The sequence below is a fragment of the Rana temporaria genome, chromosome 1, assembly GCF_905171775.1.
Source record: "Rana temporaria chromosome 1, aRanTem1.1, whole genome shotgun sequence".
NCBI lineage: Eukaryota > Metazoa > Chordata > Amphibia > Anura > Ranidae > Rana > Rana temporaria.
The window spans coordinates 13733365-13745378 of NC_053489.1; the positions used below are offsets into that span (position 1 = coordinate 13733365).

At 44.7% G+C, this 12014-nt stretch overlaps 1 protein-coding gene across 1 annotated transcript in view; it reads left to right on the forward strand.

Annotated features, from left to right (window-relative positions):
* Positions 1 to 12014, forward strand: part of LOC120943585 (taste receptor type 1 member 2-like) — a 31190-nt gene that overhangs the window by 7708 nt on the left and 11468 nt on the right. The window contains exons 3-4 of the mRNA XM_040357366.1: positions 4869 to 5651; positions 9025 to 9261. Coding sequence (XP_040213300.1) covers positions 4869 to 5651; positions 9025 to 9261 — 1020 coding nt within the window. The remainder of the gene's footprint in view (positions 1 to 4868; positions 5652 to 9024; positions 9262 to 12014) is intronic.

Below are 12014 nucleotides of genomic sequence, written 5' to 3' on the forward strand. Positions count from 1 at the left end.
ATGAGGAATTTTCGGCTCAGCAGAGGTTTGCTAGCATAATTTCAGGGCAAATCCTGCTCAGCTGCTTGCACTGAGCAAATAAATAGGAGCAGACTTGCGCAGGTTCTTTGCTGAATTTCATCCTGCTTTTTCCTACCCCCCCTGAGCAAGGAAATTCAGCCCTTTTGCAAGACATGGCACCTCCCAAAGGGACCAAAAAAAGGAAGGCCAACTTTGTGGCTGCAGAGATGGACATCCTGATTGCTGCACTCCAGCAGCATAAGGAAGTCCTATATGGTGCCCAGCGGCCAAACACCACCATTGCCCAAAGGAGGGCTATATATGAAGCCATTGCCCTGGACATCAATGCCCTGGGTAATGAAGTGCGTACCTGGGATGACATCCAGAAGAAATTAAATGATATGAGGCGCAGGGTCCGTGAAAAACTGGCTCTTATCAGGAAGCATACCGGTGGCACGGGAGGTGGTCCGCGATGTATGATCTGGCTCAATCAGGAGAAGCAGCTTATTGCACAAACGTTCGTGCAGGAGCAGGTGGAGGGACTTGAAGGGTACGACTCCACTGTTGGGAACTTGGGGACTGGTAAGTTATTTTTCTTTCATATCTGCTGTGCATCATGGGAGGGGGTACAAGTGAACATATTTGTGGGTAGAAGTGAAGATGTAAGTATTATTTTTCTTTCATATCTGCTGTGCATCATGGGAGGGGGTACAAGTGAACATATTTGTGGGTAGAAGTGAAGATGTAAGTATTATTTTTCTTTCATATCTGCTGTGCATCATGGGAGGGGGTACAAGTGAACATATTTGTGGGTAGAAGTGAAGATGTAAGTATTATTTTTCTTTCATATCTGCTGTGCATCATGGGAGGGGGTACAAGTGAACATATTTGTGGGTAGAAGTGAAGATGTAAGTATTATTTTTCTTTCATATCTGCTGTGCATCATGGGAGGGGGTACAAGTGAACATATTTGTGGGTAGAAGTGAAGATGTAAGTATTATTTTTCTTTCATATCTGCTGTGCATCATGGGAGGGGGTACAAGTGAACATATTTGTGGGTAGAAGTGAAGATGTAAGTATTATTTTTCTTTCATATCTGCTGTGCATCATGGGAGGGGGTACAAGTGAACATATGAGAAGTGTGTTGCACCAGCAAAATATGTTGTTTTGGTGTCATCCACAGGTGGTGATGAGGAAGAAGAAGCTGGGCCGTCTTCGGCTGCGGCTCGACCCAGCCCATCCAGACCAGAGCCAGGGGTCCAGTCAGGCCCCATGGACATTCTGGCTATGCTGGTCCAGGAGGAGATCATACCGGGGCCAAGTATGGAGGAGCAAGTGGTATTGGAGGAGGATTCCTTTTTCCTCATCCAGGAGGACTCTGGCTCCCTCCAGGAGGATACCACCATCCCTGTGCAACCCACCACCCCCCCCCCGCCCAGCACGTCATCCCCCTCCAGGGCAAGCCCCTCCAGGGCAAGCCCCTCCAGGGCAAGCCCCTCCCTTGTGGACCCCTCCCCTTCTCCCTCTGTCCGTTGCCGAGCCTCTCCTCCCAGGAAGGCTCTGTCCAAAACGAGGCATATATCCTCCAGCCTCCGTGACGGTCTGCTGGAGGAGCAGGCCCTGCAGACCCGCCATATAGGGGCCATGGTGGGAGAGGTGCGTCGTCTGGCGGACAGCATGGCATCCACCTCCACCTCTATGCAGCATGCCCTCACCCTGCATGAGGACCGGGACAAACATGTGGCACAGAGCCTGGGGGAAATTAGTGGCAACTCTAAGGCCATAGTCACCTGCTTGGTGGCTCTGGAGACCACACCAGCTTTGTTAAGCAGGATGACAGCTGCGGTGGAGGCCAATACCGCTGCAGTGCAGGAGGAGGCGAGAGTTACCCGCCGGCATCAGCGGGATACCACCACCCGCCAAATGCGGATGTTGGCCCAGACCAACACCATCCTTGCCCGCCTGGCCAACGCCATGGAGGGCATGCAGCCACCACCTGCAAGGAGTGTGGAAGTAGGGGTTGATGCTCCTCCCCCCCTCCTCCCCCCACCCCTCCATCCCCACCCCATGCCTCCTCCGCACCACGGAGATTGAGGAGCCAGAGCCGGGGCACCCTTGGCCCAAAGAAAAAAACAAAAAAATAATTTTATGTCTACATTTTTTTGCTGAACACACACAACGCAGTCATACCTGACACCCATGTCACTCACCAATCAGCCAGCTGTCTCCATACATGTTCTGGTCAAACTCGGTTGGGATGGGGCTGTGTCGGTAAATAAAACTGTCATGGCTTGACCCTGGGTGTTTGGCACGGACATGCCATATGAGGCCATGTGCATCCACAATCATCTGCACATTTATCGAATGCCAATGTTTCCTGTTGCAGTAGATATGCTCGAGGAGCCGGGGGGGGGGGCGTAGTGCCACATGGGTACAATCTATTGCACCCACAGTGCGTGGAAATCTGGCTAATAAATAAAAATCACTGATTGCCTTCTGCCGCACGTCAGCCGTGGTTGGTTTGATAAATTGTGTGCCCATTCGTCTGAGTATTGCAGGGATCACTTGGTGCACACACCTGCTCATGCTGGATTGGGACATCCCCGCCACCACTCCACCTGTGCGCTGAAATGAGCCAGTTGCCAAAAAATGAAGGGTTGCCACTACCTTCACCAGTGGCTGCACTGCCTGTCCCCGATGGGTCGGGCTGCTGATGTCATCCTGCAGGATTGTTACCAACTCAAGGATGACTTCAGGGCTAAAGCGAAACATGCGATACACCTCAGTATCAGTCATCTGAAAAAGGTTGTAGCGCCCTCTGTAAATTCTCTCCCGTGCCCTCCTACGAGTCGGCTCAGTCAATAGAATATCAAGAACCATAGCTGCCCCTGGCATGTTGGTGCACAGATGTGAGGTCCCGAAAATGTGGGTGCTCTGCTTGTTCAGATCGTCTGTCTAGGTGCTGCTGAAGTTGCGCGCTCCTTCAGATGACATTTGGCCATCTTTTGCTAACTTGCCCCTGCTTTTAACAGGAGCAAGTTTGCCCAGGGAAAAAAGCTTGCACGCTTCCAGCGCAAGATGCGCATCACACGCGCATGTTTCTGAATCATCGGCAGTACCTAATTTGCATATTCGCTGAGGGAATTCCATGAAGACGCAACTTACACCCCGCGCAAAATTGCGCGAAAATTGCGCAGGAACAGCTAGGCTGCGTGCGCGGGAAAATGGCCGCATTTCAGGCTTAACTGGTTTACAGAATCAGCCGCAAATTTGCATAGGAGCAAATCAGTACTTGCGCGGCGCAAATCACACTTGTTCCCGCGCAAGTGCTTCTTGAATCTGGGCCAGTGTGTGTACTGACCCCCCCCCCCACCAGAAACATCATTTCCTGCTTGTGTGATTGGCTCCCCAATTTGCCCAGAAGTCTGCCTAAGATATAATTTAGATTTCAGGCGTCCCCTGCAACAAAAATGTTATTGTTGGTGATATATTTCCAATAGGAACACGTCTAAAGGGATGGAGGCCCAGCAGATTTCCTCATTGGTGCTCTTCAGCTCCACACCTGACAGAAAATTATGAAACCACTCCCATTAGACCCATTTCACAGACAAACACGTGTAGCACTACCCCCAAAGGAGCTGCTGGTTTGTTTTGGGTGGCACATTTACCTCGTGGCTCTCCAAATTCCTAGGGGTGTATGGTGCATATAGCAGTAGTAAGGGAATGTCCACGACAGGTGTCTTTTGATGTTCTCTTTATTACCCAGCCTTGTAAAAACAATAAAACTTGTGGTGAGGAAGGTATAGTTAAAAGGATAAGAAGAATAGCAAATTCAGGCGTAGCAATAGGGAAACAATCCTGCTCCCACGTGCAACACTTCTTGCGCCACTCCTGCTTGAGTGGGAATAGCGTACCTGGACAGGCCTCTCTCACTGACCTGGCAGACAGAGTATCGCTCAAACCCTTAAGTAAAAGTCTCTGCCACAGACCCTCCTGGAGTGAACTGGAACCTTTTGGGAAAAGTCTCTGCCACAGACCCTCCTGGAGTAAACTGGAACCTTTTGGGAAAAGTCTCTGCCACAGACCCTCCTGATTGTAGTTACGGAGATGAACCTCCTCGGTAGAATTATGCCTGGATCTCCTTCAAGTTGCTTTCAGGTACCGACTGACAGGTGACCAGCCTCTCAGTGTCCGGATACCTCGATCTCCGGTGGTTTGTCGAGACCCTATTGTATCGCCAGCCTCTCATTGGCTCTCCTCAGATGGACTCCCCACCGAACAGCTAAACCGCTTGGGATCTTCAGAATTGGGAACCAAGTCGACCACTGGGCTCCCTGCCACAGCTCAATCGTTCCGGACCAACATGGTCCCGGAACCAGGAACTCCACGTGGCACGCATGCCCCGGCCGGGTAGGCCATAACGCCGGGGTGCCGTGGTGCAGACACCCTAAATGTGGATGCCGCACTTGAAGAAGACGACTCAGAACAATGGCATCTGCCCCATAAATACCCTCCCCCAGCATGCACAGCGAGGCTCAACCCTCCTGATTGGCTGCTGGGGAAGAGCACCCAAACCTTGACTCTACTGCTGCCACCTACTGTCCTGGGGTGGGAAGAGCACCCCAGCAACAACAGACAGCCCACAGCACAGCCAAGACCTATATTTGAACACAATAACCAGATCAGAGTTTAACTAACACTCTGATCTCCCTCTAAATTTAAATAGCACCGGTTCTTCAGAATAACAAAAGGTGGAAATCTGCAACAAATTGTATCAATCGTTATAATGTACATCAATCACTCAGAGGGGAATGTTTTTTTTTTTCTCAGCAAAAGTGGAGTTATGCTTTAACATTCTTCTTTTTCAGGTCAGCTATGGAGCCACCGATTACTCATTGAGTGACAGACTCCTTTACCCACATGTATTCAGGACCGTTCAGAATGATCATGTCTGTTATTTAGGAATCACCAAACTAGTGAAACTTTTTGGCTGGAATTGGGTTGGAATACTTTTCTCAGATGATGATACCGGAGAGACGGAGGCACAAATTCTGAAGAGACATTTGGCTTCCCAGGAGATTTGTGTGGCTTTTGAAAAAAGAATTACTGTAAATTATGCTGCAATGGATCAGTGGACAGACTCACTTCATAAAGTAAATTGTAAAGTTCTAATACTTTGTGGTTCCTTCACAAGCAATGCTGAAAAATACATTGTCGAATACACTCGGATCAACAAAGACAATATACTTATCCTCCCCCCAGCCTGGACTTTAGAGAAAATCAACTTAATAACTTTGTACCAAAGTTTTATAACATGTTTGAATTTTGAGTTTTCGAATCTACCAATTCTTAGAAATACAAGTCTATTTGATGACGATTTATTGTCAAAACGTCCACAAGTTCAGCTTTTGTTGAATGATCTGATCGTTACATTATACAATATAACATCAACTCAAAATGGAAAGAATATTTATTTCCAAAATGTTACCACTTCTAGTCACACGCTAATAAGATTCACTGTTTCAATATCTGGCAGACAAACGCTTTACGGAGAATCTGTACAAGTGTATTTTGCGGTAGAAGCGATGGCTGAAGCTATACATTATTTCACCAAGATCAATCGTAGTTTTAATATTAACAGATTTAAGCAGGTAAAACAGTATAGCACCACCTTCTGTCAATTATTTTTTGTATATAAATGTAATGCCGCATACACACGGTCTGACTTTTGACTGTGCAAAACACTGTCGGAATTTCCGACGGAAAAATAGAGAACCTGCTCTCTATCTAAAGTCTGTTGGAAATTCCGACAGAAAAAGTCTGATGGGGCATACTCACGTTCAGAATATTTCATGGAAAACTCCCGGACTTTTTCCCACGAAAATTCCGACCGTGTGTACGCGGCATTAGAAGGTTTTTTAAAGGAGTACTTTGACAAAAACATTTTGAGCTTTAATAAAATGTTATACAGGATTCATATAGTGCCAGTGGTGGTCCAATCATTAAGGGCACATGGGCGCCGCCCCCTCTCGCCAGCCACCCTCTATATGTAGAATGGATAGATTCATGCATTGCATGAATCTATCCATGGACACTGTAGCCACCCCCTATTCAGGCGTCCGGCCCCTTTTCGGATGCAGGACGCCTGAATTACAGCGGGGGGTGGTATTTTTTTAAGCACCTGATTAGAGCCACAAGCTCTAATAGGCTTCAAAAAAGGTGGACTTAGAGCGCAGAATATTGCACTTGGAGTCCACCCAGATGTGTTGGAAAAGCAAATACATTTTTGCTTTTCTAACACTAAACCACCTCTCTTCCAATCAGAAAGCGCAGGTCTAATACCCGTTACCTGATTGGCTGAAGGTGCAGACATTCCTGTTGGACACCTAGCGGAACAAAAGAAGAGACACACGGGAACCATGGAGGATACAGGAGTCTTCGTCCCCGACCCGCTGCATGTCCCATAGCTCACCGCCATTACCTGCTGCCTGACCCGCCACCAAGATGGGGTAAGTGCCGGTCAGACAGCGAGTAGGCTGAGAGGGGGTCACAGTGGCTGAATATGATGGGCATAGTGGCTTCATTTTATGTGTAAGAGGCTGCATATGATTGGCACAGAGGCTGCATATGATAGGCACAGTGGCTGCATGTTATGGGCACAGAGGCTGCATTAGGGATAAGCTGAACACCCCCTGTTCAGTTTACACCAGAACCTGCGAACAGACCAAAAGTTTAGAACCCTGTTAAGGTCTATGGGACCTGAATGTTTTAAATCTAAAGTGCTAATTTTAAAGGCTAATATGCAAGTTATTGTCATAAAAAGTGTTTGGGGACCCGGGTCCTGCCCCAGGGGACATGTATCAATGCAAAAAAAGTTTTAAAAACGGCTGTTTTTTCAGGAGCAGTGACTTTAATAATGCTTAAAGTGCCCGTCATTGAAGAAGAAAACATACTTACCGTATATACTCGAGTATAAGCCGATATTTTCAGCCCTTTTTTTTCTCTGAAAATGCCCCCCTCGGCTTATACTCGTGTCAGTGTACCTTGCGATATTGAGAGGCTGCGGGCGTCCATCATTTAAAACTCGCGGTCTCCTCTTGTCCCTTCCGTGATAGGCGGAACTCTGTCTGAGAAACACCTATCACAAACGTTCTCTGATCCTCACCCATCCCAGCAGACACTGTTATCAGTGTTCCGCCAATCACGGATGGCTTTTCACCCTTGGACTTCCGTGATTGGAGGAACACTGAACACAGTGTCTGCTGGGAAGCTGAGTCAGAGGATTAGAGAATGTCCGTGATAGGCAGAACTGTGTCAGCTGCCTATCACGAAAGGGACCAGGAGTTTTAAACATGGACGCCCGCAGCCTCAAGTTATTCAATTTCAGGTACATGGGCACAGTGATGACAATGGGCACAGTGACGACAATAGGCACAGTGAGGATGAGCACAGTGACAATTGGAACAGTGAGGTTGCAATGGGCACAGTGAGGCATGCAAATGGGCATTGTTGACCCTCTTTTCCTCTTACAGTAGCTGCTGCATTGTCACCATCGGCTTATACTCGAGTCAATAAGTTTTGCCATTTTTTTTGTGGTAAAATTAGGTACCTCGGCTTATACTCGAGTATATACAGTATTTACCAAAAAAATAACAGAAACAAATAAAATCTTTTTTTTTTCAAAATTGTATGTATTTTTTTATTTGTTGCACAAAAAATACAAATTGCAGAGGTGATCAAATACCACCAAAAGAAAGCTCTATTTGTGGAAACAAAATAAAAAAAAATGTGTTTGGGTACAGTGTAGCATGACCACGCAATTGTCATTCAAATTGCGACAGCGCTGAACGCTGAAAATTGGCCTGGGCAGGAAGGAGGTCTAAGTGCCCCCCGGTATTGATGTGGTTGAAAATAGTAATTGGGAGCAGAAATATTACTGCAACCAGCATATAAGTATATAGATGCACACCAGTATAAAATAATGCAAGCTTTATATAAGAAAAGAATAGTAATAGTAATAGATAATACAGTATTATCAGCAAAGGGTCCAACAAGAATCCTAGCGATTCGGCACTGCGTCACTTTAACTGACAATCGTGCGATGTGGCTCCCAAACAAAATTGACACCCTTTTTTTCCCACAAATAGGGCTTTGTTTTGGTGGTATTTGATCACCGCTGCAGTTTTTATTTTTGCGCTATAAACAAAAATAGAGCGACAATTTTGAAAAAAATTCAATATTTTTTGCAATAAGCGTTTATCGATTGGTTTGCGCAAAATGTATAGCATTTACAAAATAGGGGATATTTTTATGGCATTTTTATTAATAATTTTTTATTTACTAGTAATGGTGGCAATCAGCGTTTTTTTTTCATGACTGCGACATTATGTCGGACACATCAGACAATTTTGATACATTTTTGGGACCATTGTCATTTTTCACAGCGAAAAGTGCTATAAAAATGCACCGATTACTGTGAAAATGTCAATGGCAGTGAAGGAGTTAACCACTAGGGGGCACTGTAGGGGTTAAGTGTGACCTCATGTGTGTTTCTAACTGAAGGGGGGCGGGGCTGGACGTGTGACCTCAGTGATTGCCGTTCCCTAAATCAGGGAACAGACGATCACTGACATCATTGATGTTCTCCAGCTCCTGTGACCATTCGCCGGACACCGGCGGCAATCAGGTCCACGGGCCCCACGGGTGCGGTCACGGAGCGTCGGACCGGGTCGCGTGCGCGTGCGACCCACGGCTGGGCTCTTAAAAGGGACGTATATATACATCCATGTGCCCAGCCTTGCCATTCTGCCGACATATATCGGCATTAGGCGGTCCTTAAGTTGTTAAAGGGGACATACCTTTGCGCCCATTTGCCTAGCTGAGCCGGCGTATATCGTTGTGTGCTGGTTGGCTGTGGTTAAATAGATAACATGTTGATAAAGCGCGATAGAAACAAAGGAACACAAAATATAAACAGTTTAAACTTCGACTTTAACTTGTTTGAGTTTTTTTTTTGTCTCCCAGTTGCATAAATATGTGAAACAAATAAAAAATCCATTCAAGATCGCAGACAGAATGACCTTCTTTGATGACAACGGTGAATTTCCTTTACAATACACAATAGCTAATTGGATGTGTGCTTTCGGTTCCATACCATCAAAAAGCTATATTGATGTTGGTTTGTACACACCATGGGCTAAAGAGGAAGACCAAATTCATATTGACCCCAACGAAATAATATGGAACCAAGGCAATAATAAGGTGAGGAGGAGCACATGTGGCTCTCACTTTTCATGACATTGGCCACCCATTGTACAGTTTTCACGACAGATGTGTAACGATTATAGTCAAGCAATGACATTTTCTAGTGATACCTACCCATGAGCTTTGTGAAAAATGTATATGCGTTCCTGCTTCTTAGAAATAACAATACAATAGACACAGAGCAGCCATCATACATTTTTGGGCCCCCCTACACAGCTTTAGGCCTGGGCCCCCTCAAGCCTGTCCACCAACATTCCCCAGGGCTTGCCCATGGGCCATCCCACTGAATCCACACACCGGCAACCTCACCTGTATGCACTCATTCCCCCCTCAATCATGTGTACAGTCATGGCCGAAATAGTTGGCACCCCAGAAATGTTTCCAGAAATCAAGTATTTCTCACAGAAAAGTATTGCAGTAACACATGTTTTGCTATACACATTTTTATTCCCTTTGTGTGTATTGGAACAAAACAAAAAAAGGGAGGAAAAAAATAAAATTGGACATAATGTCACACAAAACTCCAAAAATGGGCTGGTTAAAATTCTTGGCACCCTTTCAAAATTGTGGATAAATAAGATTGTTTCAAGCATGTGATTCTCCTTTAAACTCACCTGGGGCAAGTTACAGGTGTGGACAATATAAAAATCACACCTGAAAGCAGATAAAAAGGAGAGAAGTTAAATGAGTCTTGGGTGTCTGTGTGTGCCACACTAAGCATGGACAACAGAAAGAAGAGAAGAGAACTGCCTGAGGACTTGAGAACCCAAATTGTGGAAAAATATCAACAATCTCAAGGTTACAAGTCCATCTCCAGAGATCTAGATTTGCCTTTATCAAGAAGTTTGCAACCCATGGCACTGTAGCTTGTCAGAATCATTGACGTATCTTGGCATAGAGCCTACATATACCATTGGAATGTTTATACTGAAATATAAAATATTATTGTATTTATGGAAATATGTAAATCTGTGCTTTGGGAGATATACAATTTTCCTACAATACAAGATATCAAGATTCTTTTATCCATGCTATTTTGAGGACAAGTAACACAAATTAATATTTAAAATATATTTATTTATATTTATTTATATATTTATTAACTAAAGTTATAGTGCAAAAATTAAAATCAGGTACAATTCGTGATAAAACAAATAATTGATATGCTTCTACAATCAGAGATACATGATGGTTGAATGTTCAGATAATATTTACATTATATGACAAGGTATATTTATAGCTCTTATATAAATCATCCTGGTATATTTAAAACCTTGTTAACTCATAGTGACATAACCTTCCCATGAATTCCACGGACTCTAGTAATTAGCTTGTGTTTACCTTGACACTGTGTTATCTCTTCTCAATACCAAACAGATCTCTTGCCTACTACTTCTTATATATGTGTACAGAACAAATGTCATATTGTACACAAGCTCTGCAATGAAGGACTTCTTTGAATCATTGCTACATGTTTGCGTTCAATCTCTCCCTTCCAGCTTCCTTCAGAGATCCTCTCAGAGAGAGATCAGCTCAAGATTCAGACTCCCAGCTTCAGCCATCCAGAGATCAGCTCCCATCCTCCATCAGAGATCAGCTCCCATCAGCCATCAGACCCCCTAGAGATCGAGCTGCCTCTCTCCTGTCCTCTGCAATCACTTTTTATCTCCCCCAAAAGTGGGTGTGTATTGCACCATCACGTGACTGACAATGTCACATGACAATATGTTTTGGTGGGTGACCATCTTGAACCATGCTGATATTAACCTGTAGGGGGCAGTGGTGTCTAAGGAATAATTCCTAATGTTAGGGTCATCCAGGGTTAATCAGGATTTATGGTCCCCTGTGACCTGGGCCTATAAAAACCATAATAAGTTGTCCTATATGTCAAACAAATGACAACGAACCCAGACATTTTGGCAACTTCTCAATTTATGATTGAGATAAGGTTTATGGTCAGCACAAATGCTTTGGGAAGGTCCTTTGAACTAATGCCGGAATTTGACCTAAGCAGTCTCTGATAATTTTAAGCTATTATAGGATCTCATACTTGGGACCCTAGTAATGTCTATGTATTAACCACTTCAATACAGTGCTTTTAAACCCCCTTCTTACCCAGACCAATTTTCAGCTTTCGGCGCTCTCACATTTTGAATTACAATTACTCAGTCATGCAACACTGTACCCAAATAAAAATTGCGTCCTTTTTTTCACATAAATATAGCTTTCTTTTGGTGGTATTTATTCACTCGTGGGTTCTTTATTTTTTGCGCTATAAACAAAAAAAGACCGTACATTTCGTGAAAAATTGCCTTTTTCTTAGTTTTTGTCATAAAATTTAGCAATATAGTCAATTTTCTTCATAAATTTTGGCCAAAATTTATACTGATACATATCTTTGGTAAAAATAACCCAAATTGGTGTATATTATTTGGTCAGCACTTCGTTGCACCTCACTGTTGCTCTTTCCCCCTTTCGCAGCTTTTTGTTCACAATGGATTGTGGGTAGCCCTTCCTATTTTTTCTGGAGGTTCCGCAGGCCAGGGTTTTTTCAATATACAAGTGTCGGAAAAGGGGCAGGCTAGTGTAAAAGTTATCTAGGTAAAGATGATATCCTTTTCTCAGGAGTGGGTAAGCCAGGTCCCATACAATTTTTCCAGCTGTGCCCATGTAGGCCGGGCACTCAGGGGGCTGGAGCTGGGAATCTCTTCCTTCATATATGCGGAACGCATAAAGATATCCCGTGGCTC